We start from the raw sequence: 21,453 nt of genomic DNA on the forward strand, positions 1-21,453 counted from the left end.
TTTGTCTTAATCACAAAGAGTTATTTGTCTAAATAGGCCAGTTTGAAACTTACGGCATCAGAGCTTTCTGATGGGTGTATCAACATTGATTATTGCTGTCTGGATAAGTTTCTTATTTGATTGTTTCACTTCCACAATGACTCAACTAAAAGTAAAGCTGAGGTGGTGATTTGATTTATTCAGAGACCCCAATTATTCGGAGACTAGCTTAAACTGTTCCTGGAATATCTGTTTATTGTGCAACATAAATTGCCAAGTAGGTATGTTTATCTTCATTTTAGAAATATATTTTATTTCATTTAAAACTTGAGATCTTCACTATGAGAAATGTTAAAAATGATCATTCTGTTGTCAAAGAAAGAACATGTAATATTTATAAACTAGAAAAAAATATAATGGTGTTTTGATTTAAAAAAATGAAACACAGATGTTTGAAATTGTATATTTGACAAAATACAACACAATGAAAGAAGAATTGAGATATAATATATAAATTTATTATTATTTTTTTGAGAAGGAGCTTCACTCTACTAAAAAAAAAAAAAACGAAAATATTAGCCGGGGATAATATATAAATTTAAAAGACATCCTCACTCTTTCCTAAAGAAAAAACTTTATAGGAATCATTTTTAGATTGTCCTGAACCCATAGATTGTTACCAACTGCAAAAGAGTACTTTTCTCTTGGTCAATAGAAGATCATACTTTTCCATAAAAGGAAAGAGTTTTTCATCATTCTTTTTTCTTATCTCCAAGGAATTCAGTTTGTTTCTGCCTCACATACATAGCCACAGTTAACTCTCCTAGGCTTTCAAGACAGCCACCACCTTAAAAAGTTTCAGCCTTTTTCTTATGGCTTTTGGCTGAAGACCAACTAGACAGTCAGCTCTGAAGTCATGAGCTGCTGTTGTCACATACAGCAGCTGGGAGCAAAAACTGCCACTTTTGGCTCCAACACTCTGCCTATGTGGGCTGTGAAGCAGTTAAAGCTAACCTTGTATGTTCTATAAATAATTCCCAGTGGAAGCATTTGGCCTCTCAGCTCCAGAAGGCTCCCTGTTACCCATGTCACAGGTAGCAGGAGCACCTATTTTTTATAAGTGGATACATCTGTGTCTCTTGCATTTTCTGAAGTTTAAGAACATGAAATGCTTTGATATGCTTATTCCATTAAGAAATTTCTAAAGTGCAAAGTTTTAGTAGATGACCTTTCTTTTCTAGGAACACTTCATTGAGGTAATAAAAAACCAAGAATTCCTCCTGCTTCCAGCTAATGAAATTTCAAAACTTCTGTGCAGTGATGACATTAATGTGCCTGATGAAGAGACCATTTTTCATGCTCTAATGCAGTGGGTGGGGCATGATGTGCAGAATAGGCAAGGAGAACTGGGGATGCTGCTTTCTTACATCAGACTGCCATTACTCCCACCACAGGTATGGAAAATTACCTAGGTAATTTAAAATATAGTTCTGAACTACCACTAGGCACTAATCCATTTCTTATTTGCCTAATTTTATTTTGTCAGAAGATTCCTGGTAATTTGAGTGTACAAGATTTGTTTCACAGAAGAACATATTCAGCCATCAATTAGAGGCATTAATAAAAGACAGAAAGAAACATGGCTAAAAAAAGCTACCATTAAACCATAAACATCAGAATACTCATTAGTTTCAGTTTCACCACATAATATTTGTAAAAAGCTGGGAAAATGACTAGGCTAACTCTTTTTTTTTTCCTGCACACCTTCTAGGCAAAATGTTAATAATTAGTACAATAGCCTTCCAGAGGAGAGTCTAGGAAGGAGTCAGGTACTGAATAATATCTTTTAATATTATCCGCTATGATCAAAAGAATGCTATCATACTTTCGATGCACTATAGCATAATTACAAAGGCATCCTCACCATATATGTTGAATTGAAGTATTATAGCAAAGATGATTCTAAGAACAAACACCTTTGAATAAGATCCAGGGTTAACTCAACTCATACTGAATTTTGGAATGCAGTCTCACCACATAATTTCACCATTGGTGATAACCACAGATTTTTCTCTGTAGCAAATTGATCAATAAAATTTATAATACATGTGGATATACTGCACATATGCATGTAATATCTATTGAATTTGTGGCTATAGGCCTCAAACATCATCCAAATTAAAAACAGAGACCTTGTATAGATTTAGTGGATCAATAATTTTGTAAATATTAACATGAATCCACTTTTATAACAAAGTTACTAATTAAATGTTAATATTGAAAAATAGATTGTTAATCTGTTGATGATTTTTCCTTTTTTCTTTTCTTTTTTTTTTTTTGAGAAGGAGTCTTGCTCTGTTGCCAGTCTGGAGTGCAGTGGGGCTATCTCGGCTCATGGCAACCTCTGACTCCCTAGTTCAAGCGATTCTCCTGCCTCAGCCTCCCAAGTAGCTGGGATTACAGGCATGTGCCACCACGCCCAGCTAATTTTTGTATTTTCAGTAAAGATGGGGTTTCACCATGTTGGCCAGGATGGTCTCGATCTCCTGACCTTGTGATCCACCTGCCTCGGCCTCCCAAAGTGCTGGGATTACAGGTGTGAGCCACTGTGCCCAGTTGATTTTTCCACATTTTTTAAAACTTCCAGCTGTTAATTAAATTCCATAGAACTATATGCATGCTCTTAAGAATCTATCCATATGCAATGAAAGAACATTGATTACCCTTCTGGTTATAGCAAATTTATCCAAAGAGCAAGGAAGGCAATAGTAATGCCAAAAACAGAAATAATAAATATATACGTAATTTTAGATCCAGGGTTCTAAATCTTTGGATTGGCAGATGATCTTTAGAATCTATGGAAATTTTATGTTTGGGTGAAGGTATACACTTATATGTATTATTCTCAAGAAAAGTTCTATGACATATGAGATTCTCAGACTGGCTTTGAAAATGTTCCTGGACCTGTGAACTTGTTAGAAACACAATTTCTCATGCCCCACTGCAGACCCAGTTAACCAATTTCAGGGAAACAGGCTGAAGAATCTGTGTATTAACAATTTCTCCTTGTGATTTTAGGCATAAAAAACTGAAGATGCACTGGTGTAAGATCAGAGGCTGGTATCTTTACAGAGCCTTAAGTCTATATGACACTTTCAGCAAAGTGAACTTCTTAGTTTGAACTTCTGTTATTTTATTGGAATGGAGGGAAATTTCTAGCCCAAATGTACAACCAACAGTACCGTGGTAGCCCACCTCTGAGTATGCCTTAGACCTAGAATATGGACTGTGTCAACTTTTCCTGATCGTGGTAGTGATAGGCAATGTCATGCAAATATAGGCTTTCCAAAAGAATTTAAAAGGTGACCTTACAAATATCTTAGAAATGAAATATATAAAAAGGATGGTGATGAATCTCTGAAGAGTATTTTTAGGGAAAAATACATAGCCTAGTTTTTAGACCTATTTCTGAAAGCATATGCATTAAGCAAATGCCTGGGCTCTCATGAGGCAAGTCAAAATAAAGATCCATCAGATATCACAGGTGGAGTGAGAACAGAACTGAAATTAACACATGAAGAGCAGGAAAATTCAGATAAGTTTAATGTAATAAGATTGCCTCTTCTATTCCAGCAACCTGCTCACTATTGCTCTCAATGTCCCATGATACTGTGGACCCAAAACTCCAAGGGAACCAATCTAAGATGACTCTTGACAACATTCTGAAATATACTCTTGAATTCTCTCCAACTCATCTCATGAAAAATACTTTGCCTCACTTTTATCAGTGTTAAATAAGGTCACTGTCTGCCAGGTAATGATAGTTAAAAAGAATTGATCATCTATTTTTGTTAATATGCTGGCTAGTTACTAAGGCATGTATCTCAACTCAGTTAAAAAGCACCTGCTTTCAGAATACTCTGCAGAAGTGATCAGATGATACAGATACCATCCACCATGTCTATTATTATTTTAACTGAGCATGTTTGCATGACCACCACTACCAACACAACTACCCCAAATCCGCCAAAAAGATTGCTACTTGTATTAGCCACATGCAGTAGACTAGGAGATTCTTGCTTGTGCAGACAGAGCCATTCTCTTTGACTGCTTTCAGCAATACTTTCTATGAGTGCTTTTTGATGTTTGCTCCTTTAAATTATATGTGTACATATTCAAAAGATGAATAATGTGTCAATTGAATAAATATGCAGAGGTCATTAGCTACTACCAGCAGATTTTTAGTTATTTTCCTTGATAAGTGAAAATAAAAATCATACTAAATAACAAAAAGCATGAAATAATCAAACTTCTACATTTCGGTTTGCTCAAGTTTTCTCTGCCTCTACCTCCCGGGCTCAAACGATCAACCCACCTTAGCCTACAAGTAGCTGGGATTACAGGCACATGCAACCACAACTGGCTAATTTTTGTATTTTTTTGTAGAGACAAGGTTTTGCCATGTTTCCCATGCTGGTCTCAAACTCCTGAGCTCCAGCGTTCTACACACCTTGGCCTCCCAAAGTGCTGGAATTACAGGTGTACACCACTGCGCCCAGCCTCCAAAGTTATATAAATACAAATATGTTCTTTCTAATGGTGAACTCTCCATTCATATGCCATGCATCACTACTTTTCAGTTACTGGCAGATCTTGAAACCAGTTCCATGTTTACTGGTGATCTTGAGTGTCAGAAGCTCCTGATGGAAGCTATGAAGTATCATCTTTTGCCTGAGAGAAGATCCATGATGCAAAGCCCTCGGACAAAGCCTAGAAAATCAACTGTGGGGGCACTTTATGCTGTAGGAGGCATGGATGCTATGAAAGGTAAAAATAATTTAGAGTGTCTTCATTCAAAAAAGATACATTCTTAACAGCCTCCAAATTATAAGGGTGATATTAAAGCCATGTTAAATGAGTACACCTAAAGTGAATTTTCATAAATAGGGTGCATTATATGATTTTTGTGACCTCATTTTTCTACTTACCTTATGAGACATAACCTTTCAGTTAGTGTTGAACTCTTAATAGGCACTTTTACTTTACAGAAGCTGTTTTAAGATTTGAATATTTACTTTGCCATATTTTATCTTTTCAAGGAAAACTTATTTAATGTTTGTGAACCCGAAAGTATGTGAGACAGGTCTCAATTAATTTAAAAAGTTAATTTTGCCAAGGTTAAGAATGCGCCCATTCTTAACCCCAGGGGGTCAGGGTACATCTTGGTTTTATACATTTTAGGGAGATATCAGACATCAACGTGTAAGGTATACATTGGTTCTGTCCGGAAACGCGAGACAACTCAAAGTGGGGGCCTTCTAGGTCATAAGTAGGTAAGAGACAGATGGTTGCATTCTTTTGAGCATCTGATTAGCTTTTCACTGAATACACAATTTACATATGAGGGAGGTACAAGAATAGTCACTTATGCCTTAGTCTGGCTTAGAGAATATGCATTTTTTTCATAAACAATAAAGCAGAGGAAGCAATCAGATGCATATTTGTCTCAGGTGAACAGAGGGATGACATTGAGTTCTGTCATTCCTTTGTCCTGCACCTATGAAAATAAGCTGTCAATTTACACTGCCGTTGTGAAATTCAACGTAACTTTTTAAGGGTAAGCATCTGGAGGCCCACAAGGAATTTCCTTGTGGGCAAATTGTGAGGGATGTATGTAGCTTTAAAAAAAAAAAAAAAAAAACTCAGTATTTATCTTATTTAGGAATAAAAAGGGAGGAAAGGTTTGCCTGACACAGTTCCCAGCTTGACTTTTCCTTTTGGCTTAGTGATTTGGGGGTCCCGAGACTTATTTTCCTTTCACATGTTAATCAGAAAGGAAGAGACTGTAACTGGCAAAAGGTCTGGCTGCTGGCCACTTGTAGAAAGAAGCCATAATAACAAGAGTGAGGTGCGATAAAAAGAGAGCAAGATTTTCTTTTCCGTGCTAGTAAGAAGAGGAGTGGGTGGAATTCTTTCCAAAAAATGTCTACTCTTCCATTTGTAGAAGGAATGTGGGGGCTTTAAAGAGAGAGTTTGGAATGCAGAATAGGCAGGGTGGCTAGGAAGTGTCAGGTGTTGTGACACCCTTCAATGGCTTGTGTTGAATTATTTATCGTTCCATCTGGTAAAGGGGCTGGTGCCATCATGGCCAGAGGTGTCTGGTCTGTATCAGCATCCGGCCCCTGAAGTTTCTCAGGAAATATTTGACCAGATGAGTGAGTATGGTGTGTGTTTATCAAGCATCTAGGTAACCAATGTGCATAAGGCATGGGAGCATAGAATGGGATAAGAAAGGGAGTGGAGGAAAGAAAACATTCCAAGGATGTAAAGTTTATCTCAGAGCTACATCTTGAAACTGGGGGTGACGGGAAATGAGGAAAGAAAAGGGGATAGAAAAAAAAAGTTTAAAAACTTGGTTTGAAGTCCTACTGGAATCACATTATTTTCTTTAATATATATAATTGAAAATTGGAAGACTACATAGTAACAATGCTTATTAATCATAAGCCCATAAAACAAGAGATTGCAAATGCAATTATTTGCAGATTTGTAGGGTTACTTCAAGAACTGATGTGCTTCAGGAAATAACAAATAACAATGTTTTTGTATTTTGTAACAATAATGTTACAAGCTAGGTTTTATAGGGCAATGAGATCCTATAATTAATTTCCAGTCTGGCAACTTGAGGTTTTATTGAATTTTTATTGACTAAATTGAATATTAATAGCATATTAGAAGGTTTCTTGTTTGGCATTTAAATTACAAGAGAACTAATTTAAAAATGCAAGTACAGTTATCTTTCGTTTCTGACTCTGAAAAAAGCCTAATTTGCATTGTGAGAAATGGAAAACTTTGTGTTTGTTTGGTTTTTGTGTTTGTTTTTTATTTTTTATTTTTGGCATTTTTTTCGGGCTAATCTTGGTTAAATTATTGTTACCATAAAGGAATATATTACAACAAATGTTTATAAGTATCTATAACTCCTTATCAGTCTCTAAAAATGAGTGAAATATGAACCTATAATCTCTGGACTTTATTACCAAAGTTTGTTATGGAAGTAAATGAAGGCGTGAGACACTTTGAATTCCTGGTATACGGAGACACTATAAAAGGCTCACGGGACGTTGCAGACCATTAAAAGAATAGTAAAACCTTACATTTTTGATTACTTAATCCTTGGCATTTTGCAAACATCGTTCCTAATCCTCAAAATAATGTTACAATAATGTTACCGCTACTTTGCACATCTTAAGTTTAGATAGCCAACCAAAGGACAAACATTAAGAAAGGCTGGAGATGAAATTCTTATTCAAATACGATGTTCCTTTTTCTACACTGCCACTATTACAGACAAAAGAACAACAACAAAACTCTTTGGGGGTTTTAGAATCTATTGGAAAACCAGGGTAAACACGTAGTAGCAAAAAAAAGAAAAAAGAGAAAAAGAAAGAAAAAACCTAAGAAGTATAACAAAAACATTAAATGGGCAGCATTTATCTGTATAAAGCAGTATGACATTGAAAAATGTACTACTTTACATATTTTCACAAAAGTATAAACATTAATTTCTATACATACACCTTTTCTTATTGTGTGTTGCTTCAGTTATTTTTAAAAGATGTTTTTGACTACATATTGAGTACAGTGTACACTGCTTGGGTGATGAATGCACTAAATTCTCAGAAATCACCACCAAAGAACTTACCCATGTAACCTAAAACCACCTGTACCCCCAACACTATTGAAATTTTAAAAATTTGAAAAATTTAACTTTTATATTTTGATGTTTAGGAAATACAGGGCTTCCTCAGACTCTAATTTCCTCTCTAACTCATATAACAAGCTCAGAATTGCTGTTAAATACAGATATCACACAAATGGCTGGGGCTAACTATAACTCCTACAATGTATTTGAAAGAATCATTAGAAAGTGCTAAGTATAATCATAGAGTCAAAATTGTTAACTTGCCAGTTAGTAAACTTTGGATGTCTTGTACATACATAATATTTTGTAAATTTTTATTTGTTTAAAAACTAAATTCTGAATAAAGCATATGGCAGGAGACAAGGTAAAGGCTATTACTGTCGCTTTTGGAACATTTGTAAAGTAAATGGAGGAAATCATTACATCAGAGATATTCACTACTGCAGGAACTACAGTGTTCCCAGCAACACTGATAAGTTTGACAGGTTTTGTTCACTCTTGAATACATTATGAACGAAGATTGGGTAAGAGCTTAGAAATGAATTGAGAATATATCAAACGTTCTGGGGCAGAGAGTTATTTATACAGAAAAATTTTAAAGGAAAAGATGGTAAAAAAATTGAATTTATGTTTTTCCATCTAATGTAGAGCTGCCCTAGTAAAGCAGCTAGAGAATATACATTTTGATTAGTTGAAGGATTGGTGGGGGTGGACAAAGGGGCTGGAGAAGTCTTCAGAATTCAATATGTAGAACTACTAGTCATAAATGCTCATGTTGCAGTCAAAAGTTATGGGATCATTTTATCTTTATTGAATCTAATGCCTTGAAAAGTTTAACCTGGCATGAATCACACACCTACATCTCTCAGTGTAAATCTTCTACATACAGCTGACTAATGTAGATTTCTACAATTTTCTAATTACCCCACCATTCGTATCTTCATAATCATAACAATGAGTGCAGACTAGCTTTTATTTCCTAATCTAAATTAGGTCATCCGTAAATTGCACTAACACAAAGAGAACTAAAAGTTAAAATTAGAACAAGCAGATAAGAATACAGACGTAGGAAGATTGGGATGAGGAAATGGAAAGAATTGGAAAACATTCAGAGAAAACTGACTGGTTAAACATAGAATAAAAGTAGGTGTGAGTTTCTAGTTATTTCAGTTTTAACATTACCATCAAAAGATATTTAGTGTAGAAAACATATTTTGATAGGTGTTATAATTTGACCTCTTAGCAGGAAATATAGTCAGTAGAGCAATTGCTAATGTATAAATCAGTATTCAGTCAAATCCATGTTATCAATGAAGGAGGCAATAATGAAAGAGAAAGAGTAAATAAGTCCCTGTGTATTTACAAGTTTGTGTTAGAAAATCCAAAATATTGGAACACAAATACTTGCAGTGCACTATTCACCAGAAAATATTTAAACTTAGAGGAAGGAAACACTGTTTCCACTAATTCAATCTAATCAAGGAGCAGTCATATATTTAATATACACTCTGCTTAAATTTTGACACTGCCAATGGTTATGCTTCAAATGTTAATTAACTACATCTTCATTATAACTAATGAACTGCATTTTCTTCACAAATCTCCCAATAAAGGAGCAACTGGAAAGTATTTTTGCTTATTACTGTGGCTGATTTTGTGTAATTGGGATGAATTTTTTTTTTCTTTTCTAGCAAATGAGGTTTTTTTTTAAATTATTATTATACTTTAAGTTTTAGGGTACATGTGCACAATGTGCAGGTTTGTTACATATGTATACATGTGCCATGTTGGTGTGCTGCACCCATTAACTATGAAATTTCTTAAACCTGCCACAAACTCTATTAGATATACTATATAGATGTAAAAAATAATTCTATTATTTTCCACCCTGGTTATTATTCAGAAGTTTCCCTGTTGTGCAAAATCAGCTTTTACTAAAAATAGCAACAACTATTATGAATGAATGGTAAGAAGCATTGCCTACTGAAGTGACAATTCATTATGACAGTAGTGATAGTTTACTTTGTCAATAGTGACAGTATACTATGGCAGTAAACTTTGCACATTAGTAATTGAATAGAAAATACAATTATATTAACACTTAAAGAAAGTAATACCTTGTAATTCTATATTCTCAACTGTAATATTTTGTGCTACTGAAGCAGGTTCATTGTCTGGGGTAACACCTGAGGTTCGTTGTCTCATGGCCACAGAAATCAAAGACATGGACACACAAAGAGTGAGATTAAGAGCAGAAATTTAACAGGCAAAAGAAAGAGAATAGCTCTCTGCTACAGAGAAGGGTCCTGGAAAAATGGGTTTCCAGATCTGTGCTGAAATGCAGGGGGGTTTATAGATGAGCTGGTGAGGAGGTGGTGCCTGTTCTACATAGGGCGCAAAAGACTGGTTAGGACCAGGTGTGCCATTTGCATAGGGCACGAATCTCTGGCAGCCCCCACACCAATCTTTTATTATGCAGGTGGGTTTTCTGCCTAAACTCGCCATGATACCCATTTCTTTCTTACTGTACACGTGGTAACAATAAAAGGGAAGATAAAGCCTCCATGTTGGAAATGCCTGCCCCCAAGGTAGCCCTTTCCTATCGGTGCAGCTGCCATCATTCCCCTGTGCAAGCTTCCAGCTTGCTTATCTATGTCTGCAGCTTGATTTTTCAGGCTGCTCTTTGTTAGAAAATAAATGATTTGGGGGGCTGCTTTTGATTAGAAAGGTCATTCCACCAAGGATTCTTTTGACCTCACTATCTGCATAAATAATTTCTCTCTACCTCTTGTATCATTACCATCATGGAACATTATGTGAATCAACACCAAAGGCCCATTTAACATTTTTTGAATTTTATTTATTTATTTATTTATTTATTTATATAGACAGAGTCTCACTCTGTCACCCAGGCTGGTGTGATCTTGGCCCACTGCAGCCTCCACCTCCTGGGCTGAAGTGGTCTTCCGACCTCAGCCTCCCAAGTAGCTGGGACTACAGGTGCATGCCACGACACACAGCTAAAGGCCCGTTTAAAAATAATTTTCATTCCTGGTCCTTTAGTTACGTGTCTTTTAAATAAACACACACACACATACACACAAACACACACACACAAATAAACACACACACCCAAAACAAATTTAAAAAGCATAAATTAATATGTTGAATGGTCATAAGTAATTAAATCTGTAACAGATGTGCAAACATTCAATAATAGAATCCAAGGTATTTTGTTGTAAATTATGTCATTTGACACTTGTGTTGATACTACCAGTAGAATAGTATAGCCAAAGCCAGTGTTATAAGGGTATAAACCAAACATATTACATAAAACATTTTATTTTGACTCTTCTATTTGGGTCCAGAAGTGGTAAAAGATTATCCTTTGCTTTGTCTCCCAGGTTGTAGAATTACCTGAGCTACTTACTTAATTTGAATTGTAATCACTGATACTGTGCTGTAAGTTATGGGTACATAATTATAATGTGAATAATACCAATTCAAAATTTCAATAAAAGTAGATTTTACCGTTGTTCAATATCCCTTTGTCAGGTACTACTACTATTGAAAAATATGACCTCAGGACCAACAGTTGGCTACATATTGGCACCATGAATGGCCGTAGGCTTCAATTTGGAGTTGCAGTTATTGATAATAAGCTCTATGTCGTGGGAGGAAGAGACGGTTTAAAAACTTTGAATACAGTGGAATGTTTTAATCCAGTTGGCAAAATCTGGACTGTGATGCCTCCCATGTCAACACATCGGCACGGCTTAGGTAAGAGCTTAACGTAATGTATTTTTCAAGAATGTATAGTAAGTAGAGTTTTTAAAAATTAAATCTAGCAGCACATTATTGGGATTTAGCCAAATCCTTAGTGAAAATGTCTCCAAAATGATGAAAAACTTAAGGAAATGACAAAAGCCTGTGAGACATTTGTGATTGTTTCAGGTTACTCCTGATTCCCTTCCACCAGTATTTTAAAGGGGTTTCATTCTAAAAAGGATAACAACATTTCAAAGGGATTTATTATAAAATAATATACAACTACAGCAAGGAGTTTTCTTCTAAGCTCAATTTAGAGAGGAAAGTACTTGACTATTGCGAGGGATTGTGTTTCTAGTTAGATGAATCATGTGCCCATAGTGGAGAACTTTGATTCTCCTGAATATTTGTCAGGATACCTCGTTCTTTATACTAGGCTCCATATTTTTGCAATATCATAAGAGTTGGCTGAACAACAGAAAAATTTCCTTTTTTTTAATCTGATTTTTATAGAGCTAAAAAGCAGCAGATCCAGGAATGGTATTGCTTGCCCCAATTATCCTGATAAATTGACTCTGCCAAATAATACACGATATAATTATTCAGTTCAGTTATGTCAGTGTTATTCCTAGACATAGCTTAGAAAGGTCCTGCAGAGAAATCAGAGCAAGCTTATTTTTCAATATAATTGATATTAGCAAATAGGTAGGAGAGGTGATGATGATATACCACTGAGAGGTTGATTGGGATAGTGAAGGTGGGGAAAAAAACAATTATGTAAATTATCAAAGCAGATGCGAAGCAGAAATGGGCTATTCATAATATTTGAAAAAACAAACTTCTAACTAAACATTAAAAAGCTCTGTCTGTAAGTTAGCTCACAGGAATCTTTTTATCCCTATATTAAACACCAGAGGTTATAAAGACCTACTACAGTCAGCCTGTAATTCTAAGGTTTATCTAAGAATCAACATCACATTGTATCTACATGTTATATCAACAAACAATATTGAAATTTTGCCAGAAAAAGCCAGCTTTTTAAATTACATATCTAGTGTAATTTAAATGGTGCATTCTACTGCCTCTTTTGACTTCAGTGTTACAACAATAGTACCCTTCTATGATATAGTAACTAAAACTGAAAGTTTCACAGGGTTAGAAAACCATACTTAGCTTTACAACAGAGTCAGTAAACTATTCATATGTATGCAAAATCGTTTAATAAGCAAAACAAAAAAATTTAAGCAGTTAATTGCTTGCAAAATGAAACAATATTCTGTGTGTGGCATACCTAGGTGAACCCACATATTATTTTAATTTTTTTAGGTGTAGCCACTCTTGAAGGACCAATGTATGCTGTAGGTGGTCATGATGGATGGAGCTATCTAAATACTGTAGAAAGATGGGACCCTGAGGGACGACAGTGGAATTATGTAGCCAGTATGTCAACTCCTAGAAGCACAGTTGGTGTTGTTGCATTAAACAACAAGTGAGTAAGTTGAAACACACATGTTCATTGCTCCCAGGTCATATAGTATAGAACTTCGGTGACATGATCCATCCAATCAATTAGCATTCCAAATAACCTGGATGTACTTGTTATCAATAATAAAAGGTCTTCATTGGAACTCTCCATTAGGACTGAAAATACTTGTCTAAAATAAATACTTGATTAAATATTCTGTATGCCCTTGCTAATCAAGGTGTGGTCCTGGGACCAGCAGCATCCACCTTTCGTATTTAGAAATGCTGAATCCTAGCCCCGACCCAGCTTTTATAGGCAAGCCAGTTCTAATTTTACCCTCAAGAAGTTACTACTTTTTTACATTATGATTTATTTTTATCAAAACTTTAGTCTGTCTATGGATATAACAAGGTGATTCTTTTATTCTTTCAACAATCCCTCTCCTGAGTGTTCAGGGTTCCTAAATATAGAATCCTACCTAGTCTCACCCTTCCTGAATATTTACCTCTTCCTGTCACTTGCCTATCACTTCCGAGATATTATACTAAAACATGATGATGTTAGAAGTTTCTAAGAGCTTGAATTGTTACCAGGTATTATGTGCTTTCTGACAAGGGAACTTTGGAGACAATGACCAGCATATAAGAGGGTCATGAATCATGCGAGTTTCAGACAATAGGTTGGGTCAGTTGCCAGAGACAGCCTTGTGTGTTTATATTGACTATGCATGAAGCCAATACATTATCATAGATATGGTCTCAGTCAAAATGTCAACGCATTGTTTTTAGAACCTTGCACAGAAATAAATAGGAAATGTCCAGAGTTAAGAGGAGATCCAGTTTTAAAGTGTCTTAGAGCTTAAGCTACTCCTAAATCTATCTGTGGCCTCACCTGAATAATGTCAGGTGATTCAGTTATGTAATCTCCTACCTAATACAGAACAGGATGAAAACATGAAATTTGACCTATTTAATTGTGCTTTGCTGAGTTGCTATTGTTTACAACTCAGCATGAAGGGAAGTTATAGGAATATGGATTAATAAATGTCTGTCTTCTTTATTAATACATGATAACTTTAAAATTATATTAAAAATACTACTTATCAAAAGAATGGCATTTTAAAATGTATGGGAGAAATGTCATAGCCAATATCACTTACAAGGGAAAAAAATCTAGTTTCTAGGTTCTATCCTCTTTCCTTAGTTGTTTATTAAGCTAATGTCTTCTAAGTGATAATTTTTTAATGCAAATATAAAGTCATACATAAAAACAATGGATTCTGCTCCTAGGTAGTTTAACCCTGCTAAAATTGTAAAGTTGTTGGAGTTGGTCTTTGGAACTATCCTGCCAATCCCTTTGATCTTTCCCTCTTTTTTTCTGTGCCTCATATCCCATGGAATCTTTTATTCAATTATGTTAAAATGACTGTGATAAAGATAGTGAAAAAGGGAGATTTGGGTTGGGATAGATTTTAACAGGTGCCCTCAGGTAATGATCTATTCACAAACTTCTGCTATTCACTGCATAATAGTGTAGGAGTAGAATATATAGTCAGACCCTTCAGAAACTTGAAAAGCTTTGTACAAAGTTCTCTCACTCTCATTCTATGCATTCATTTTGTGTGTATATGTATACATACACATATACATACACACAATTCTGTCTTTTTATCTAGATTATATGCTATTGGTGGACGTGATGGAAGTTCCTGCCTCAAATCAATGGAATACTTTGACCCACACACTAACAAGTGGAGTTTGTGTGCTCCAATGTCCAAAAGACGTGGAGGTGTGGGAGTTGCCACATACAATGGATTCTTATATGTTGTAGGGGGGCATGATGCCCCTGCTTCCAACCATTGCTCCAGGCTTTCTGACTGTGTGGAACGGTAAGTTTTTTCTATTTCCTTCTGTATGTAATTATTTGGTTATTTAATTTTTTAGAAATAGAAAGATTTTTTTTCTTTTAAATGGAAATCAGTTTATTTCTATGCCCACTGTAAGAAAATTAAATAGTACAACGGGAATCTAGGGAGAACAAGTCCTTTCCCAGCTGAGATCCTCTAAGACTCTAGTCCCCTCCTGTTCCAGGCTCTTTCAAATATGGGATCTTAGCTAATTTTAATTTTAATTTTTTATTTTTATTTTTAATGGACAGTGTTTAATTACATTTTTAAACAACCAGAAAGTAGTCTTCCAATAAATGCTAATCCTTGTAGTGGATTTATCTTCTGTACAATTGTACACTTTCTCTTAGACTAAAAATATATTTTTTAAATATTCCGTATACATTTCAGATTCAGCATAGAATATGTAAAAAGAATATGTCATCTTATTGTTAAATAGTCACACTATAAAATAATAAGACAAAGTGGTAAACAAATAAATTTTATGCCAAGCTACATCACTCAACCAATTCAGGAGACTCAAATCAAAATAAGTTTACTGAGATTGGGGAAAAAATGGCAGATAGGAGCCAGGAATAACTTGCAGCTCCCACTCATATAGACAGAGCAGTGTGTGGAGAACCATATCGTGAACTTTTGCTCTAAGAACTACCGCAGGAACATCACAGGAAAGTCAAGAGAATCCACAGACCCTCTGAGGGAGGTGGATTGCTGCGCAGGGATAGCCGTAGCAATGTGAGCCTGCTTGCTTTCTCAGCTGGGAGTCTTATGGCCTGGGGTAGGTTCTCAGCCCTGCTCACTGGCTGCCTTGAAATAAGCTAGGTTCTGTTGAGCGAGGGTGCAGTGGGAGTGAGACCAGCCTTTCTGGCTGCAGGCTGCATGGGAGCTGGGTGAGGCCTGTGGCTGCCAGCTTTCCCCCACTTTCCCGGTGGCCTATGTGACAAAGCAGAGCTAGCCATAATCCCCCTGGGAACATAACTCCATTGGCCTGAAAACCACACCCCATCCCCCACAGCAGCTGCAGCAAGCCCCACCCAAGGAGAGTCTGAGCTCAGACATGCCTAACCCTGCCCCCACCTGATGGTCTTTCTCTTTATGCGCTGGTAGCCAAACACAAAGGTCATAATTTCTTGATAGCTCTATGGCCCTGCCCACTGCCTAAGCCTAAGGCAAAGTTGTATCCTTCCTATACAAACGGAACTGATGGGCTCTTGAATGTGCCACCTCCTAGCTGGAGGCCAACCAACACAAAACCAGCATACTAAACAAAAATACAACCAAGGACCCTCAGAGCATACTTCACTCCCCTGCCACCTCCACGAGAGTAGGTGCTAGTATCCATGGCTGAGAGACCTGAAGATGGATCACATCACAGGACTCATGGCAGACACTCCCCACCCCAGTAGCTCTGCTGGGTGGCTAGATCCAGAACAGAAATAGCAATCACTGCAGTTTGGTGCTCAGGAAGCCCCATCCCTAGGGGAAAGGGGAGAGCACCACATCAAGGGATCACCCCCATAGGACAAAAGAATCTGAACAGCAGCCCTTGAGTTCCAGATCTTCCCTCTGACATAGTCTACCCAAATGAGAAGGAACCAGAAAAACAATTCTGGTAGTATGACAAAATGAGGTTTTTTAACATCCCCAAAAGATCGCAGTAGCTCACCAGCAATGGATCCAAACCAAGATGATGTATCTGAATTGCCAGAAAAAGAATTCAGAAGGTCAACTATTAAGCCAATCAAGGAGGTACAGGAGAAAGGTGAAGTCCAACTTAAACACATCAAATAAATAAATAAATAAATAAAATCATGTAGAATATGAATGGAAAATTCTCCAGTGAAATAGATAGCATAAATAAAAAGCAGTCACAGGCTAGGTGTGGTGGCTCATGCCTATAATCCCAGCACTTTGGAAGGTCAAAGTCGGAGGATCATCTGAGATCAGGAGTTTGAGACCAGCCTGGCCAACATGGCAAAACCCTTTCTGTACTAAAAATACAAAAATCAACCTGGCACAGTGGCAGTTGCCTTCAATGTCAGCCACTCAGGAGTCTGAAGCAAGAGAATCACTTGAACCTGGGAGGCAGAGGTTGAAGTGAGCTGAGATCATGCCACTGCACTCCAGCCTGGGCAACAGAGCGAGACTCCATTGAAAAAATAAATAAATAAATACACACATACATAAAATAGAAAACATAAAAAACAATTACAACTTCTGGAAGTGAAGGACACATTTAGAGAATTGCAAAATGCACTGGAAAATCTCAGCAATAGAATCAAACAAGTAGAAGAAAGAATGTCAGAGCTTGAAGACAAGTGTATCAAATTAACCCAATCCGACAAAGATAAAGAAAAAAATTATTTTAAAAAAATGAACAAAGCCTTCAAGAAGATTGGGATTATGTTAAATGACAAAACAGATGAATAGTTTGTGTTCCCAAAGAAGAGAAATCTAAAAGTTTGGAAAACATATTTGAGGGGATAATCAAGGAAAACTTCCCTGGCCTTGCTAGAGATCTAGACAGCCATACACAAGAAGCTCAAAGAACATCTGGGAAATTTATCACAAAAAAATCATCGCCTAGGCACATATTCATTAGGTTATCTAAAGTCAAAACAAAGGAAATAATCTTAAGAACTGTGAGGGAAAAGCACCAGGTAACCTAAAAAGGAAAACCTGTGAGAGTAAGAGCAGATATTTTAGTAGAAACTCTACAAGCTAGAGGGGATTGAGGCCTTATCTTTAGCCTCCTTAAACAAAACAATTAGTCAAGAATTTTGTATCCAGTGAAACTAAGCTTCATAAATGAAGGAAAGATAGAGTCTTTTTTAGACAAACAAATGCTGAGAGAATTTGCCACTATGAAGCCAGCCCTACAAGAACTGCTAAAAGGAGCTCTAAATCATGAAAGAAATCCTCACAATACAGAAAAATAGAGTCTCCTTAAAGTATACATCTCACAGGACATATAAAACAAAAATGGTGAAAAAAATACCAAGGTATTCAGGCAATTAATAGCACAATGTATAGAATAGTACCTCACATCTCAATAGTAACGGTGAATGTAAAATGGCCTAAACGCTCCACTTAAAAGATGTAGAATGGCAAAATTGATAAGAACTCACTAATTAATATCTGCTGTCTTCAAGAGACTCACCTGACAAATAAGGACTCAAATAAACTTAAGGTAAAGGAGTGGAAAAAAGATAGTCCATGCAAATGGACACAAAAAAATGAGCAGGAATAGCTATTCTTATATCAGACAAAACAAACTTTAAAGCATCAGCAGTTAAAAAAGACAAAGAGGGACCTTATGTAATGATAAAAGAACTAGTCCAACAGGAAAATATCACAATCCTAAATATATATGCACCTAGCACTGGAGCTCCCAAATTCATAAAACAATTACTACTAGACCTAAGACATAAGATAGACAGCAACACAATAATAGTGGGGGACTTCAGTACTCCATTCACAGCACTAGACAGGTCATCAAGATAGAAAGTCAACACGAACCAATGAACTTAAACTATACCCCAGAACTAATGGACTTAGATATTTACAGAACATTCTACCCAACAACTGCAGAATATGCACTGTATTCATCAGCACATGGAACATTCTCCAAGATAGACCATATGACAAAACAAGTCTCAGTAAAAGCCACAAAACAAGTCTCAGTAAATTTAAGAAAACTGAAATTTTATCAAGTACTCTGTCAGACCACAGTCTAATAAAATTGGAAATCAACTCTAGAAGAAACCCTCAAAACCATGCAAGTACATGGAAATTAAATAACATGCTTCTGAATGATCATTGGGTCACAGTGAAATCAAGATTGAAATAAAAAATTATTTGAACTGAACAATAATAATAATATAACCTCTCCAAACCTCTAGGAAACAGAAAAGTGGTTCTAAGAGGAAAGTTCATAGCATTGAATGCCTACATCAAAAAGTCTGAAAGAGCACAAATAGACAATCTAGGGTTACACGTCAAGGAACTAGAGAAAAAACAACAAACAAACCCAGCAGAAGAAAAGAAAGACCAGAACTAAATGAAATTGAAACAACAACAACAAAAAAATACAAAAGAGAAAACACACAGCTGGTTCTTTGAAAAAAATAAACCAAATGAATAGACCATTAGCAAAATTAACCAAGAAAAAAAGGAGAAGATTCAAATAAGCCCAATTAGAAATGAAATGGGAGATATTACAACCAATATCTCAGAAACACAAAAGATCATTCAAGGCTACTAGGAACACCTTTACATACACAAACTAGAAAACCTAGAGGTGATGGATAAATTCCTAGAAATATGCAACCATCCTAGATTAAACCAGGAAGAAATAGAAACTCTGAACAGACCAATAATAAGAAGCAAGATTGAAACAGTAACTAAAAAGTTACCAACAAAAAAATCTAGGTCCTGATGAAATCACAGCTGAATTTTATGTGACATTCAAAGAAGAATTGGTACCAATGCTACTAAAACTATTCCAAAAGATAGAGAAAAAGGGAATCCTCCGTAAATCATTCTGTGAAGCCAGTATCATCCTGATACCAAAACCAGGAAAGGACATAACAAAAAAGAAAACTACAGCCCAATATCCATGATGAACATAGATGCAAAAATTCTCAACACAATACTAGTTAACAGAATCCAACAACATGTCAAAAAGATAATACACCATGATCAAGTTAGTTTTATACCAGGGACGCAGGGATTGTTTAACATCCACAAGTCAATAAATGTGATACACCTCATAAAAATATTTTTTTAAAAAATCACATAATCATCTCAATAAATGCAGTAAAACCCTTTGACAAAGTCCAGCATCCCTTTATCATTAAAACTCTCAGCAAAATCAGCATAGAAGGGGCTTACCTTAAGGTAATGAAAGCCATCTATGACAAACCCACAGCCAACATAATACTGAACAGGGAAAAGTTGAAAGCATTCTCCCTGAGAACTGGAAGAAGACAATGATGCCCACTTTCACAACTTCTATTCAACATAGTATTGGAAGTCCTAGCCAGAGCAGTCGGACAAGATAAAGAAATAAAGGGCATCCAAATTGGTAATAAGGAAGTCAAACTGTCACTGTTTGCTGATGACATGATTGTATACCTAGAAAACCCTAAAGACTCATCCAGAAAGCTCCTAGAACTGGTAAATGAATTCAGCAAAGTTTCAGGTTACAAAATTAATGTACACAAATCAGAATTGGAATCATCATGGTGGACGTGAGGCAGGAGAAGATTGCAGCTACAGACAGAGCAGCGTGCAGAGGCTCGCGTTGTGAATTTTAGTTCCAGATGGACTGCAAGAACAAACCAGCAATCCTGAGAGGACCCACAGACCATCTGAAGAAAACTAACTGCTCCTGCAGGACCCAGGAGACACCCCAAGTTCTGTGAGTGGCCCAACTGCAGAAGTGTGAAAGGGAGAGCCTCCTCTCCCAAACACACCCACTGGAGAAGCTGAAGGTCTGTTTGCAGGAGAAGTTTCCAACTTTACCTGGAGCTGAGGCAATTTAGAGGGTCGAGTGAAATACAGGGGTAGAGGAAGCAGCAGAAAGTCCCTGTGAGCTTGCTGGGTCCCCTAGCAGGCCATTCCTGCCTGGTACCACAGGGATACATTTGGAGGCTGGCCAGAGAAGCAGGGCATAAAACTCCACAGGGAGGAGGAAATCTTTAGCTGAACTTTGTAACAATTTGAACACTGTGAGAAGCCTCCTGGCCAGAAATTGGGGGAGGGCACAAATTTGGTGTGCAGACTCCACAGGTGGGGGAAGAACCAAGCCCTTTTCTTTTGCAGCATGGAAGCAGGTATCCTGGGGCAAGTTTTCAAGCCCGTCTCATCCTCCACCTGGAAACAGACTTGGGGCTGTTGGGGAGAAGCATAGTGGGAATGAGATCAGCTCTTTGGTTTGCACGGCAGCTGGGTGAGACCTGTGACTGCTGGCTTTCCCCCACTTCCCTGACAACCTGCATGACTCAGCAGAGGCAGCCATAATCCTCTTAGGTACACAGCTCCAGTGACCCGGGAATCTCACCCCAATCTCCCACAGCAGCTGCAGCAAGACCCACCCAAGGAATGTCTGAGCTCAGACATGCCTAGCCCCACCCCCACCTGATGGCCCTTTCCTATTTACCCTGGTAGCAGAAGACAAAGGGTATATAATCTTGGGAGTTTTAGGGCCCCACCCACGGCCAGTCCCTCTCCATACTACCATAGCTGATGCTTTCTGGAAAGTGCCACCTCCTGGCAGGAGGCCACCCAGAACAAAAATGAAGCATTAAACCACCAAAGCTAAGAATCCTCACAGACTTCATTGCACCCCCTGCCACCTCCACTGGAAGAGGCACTGGTATCCATGTTGAGAGACCCATAGATGGTTCACATCCCAGGACTCTGTGCAGACACCCCCCAGTACCAGCCCGGATTCAGATAGACTTGCTGGGTGGCTAGACCCAGAATAGAGACAACAATCACTGCAGTTAAGCTCACAGGAAGCCACATCCATAAGAAAAGGGGGATAGTACTACAGCAAGGGAACATCCTGTGGGACAAAAGAAATCTGAAAAAACAGTCTTCAGCCCCAGACCTTCCCTCTGACAG

At 37.1% G+C, this 21,453-nt stretch overlaps 1 protein-coding gene across 2 annotated transcripts in view; it reads left to right on the forward strand.

Moving 5' to 3' along the window:
* Positions 1–21,453, forward strand: part of KLHL4 (kelch like family member 4) — a 150,920-nt gene that overhangs the window by 101,847 nt on the left and 27,620 nt on the right. For both annotated transcript variants that reach the window (XM_003824444.4, XM_008978156.4), the window contains exons 5-9: positions 1,221–1,433; positions 4,620–4,806; positions 11,240–11,464; positions 12,779–12,941; positions 14,593–14,805. In XM_003824444.4, coding sequence (XP_003824492.1) covers positions 1,221–1,433; positions 4,620–4,806; positions 11,240–11,464; positions 12,779–12,941; positions 14,593–14,805 — 1,001 coding nt within the window. The remainder of the gene's footprint in view (positions 1–1,220; positions 1,434–4,619; positions 4,807–11,239; positions 11,465–12,778; positions 12,942–14,592; positions 14,806–21,453) is intronic.

Source organism: Pan paniscus, chromosome X (assembly GCF_029289425.2).
Source record: "Pan paniscus chromosome X, NHGRI_mPanPan1-v2.0_pri, whole genome shotgun sequence".
In the NCBI taxonomy this organism is placed as follows: domain Eukaryota; kingdom Metazoa; phylum Chordata; class Mammalia; order Primates; family Hominidae; genus Pan; species Pan paniscus.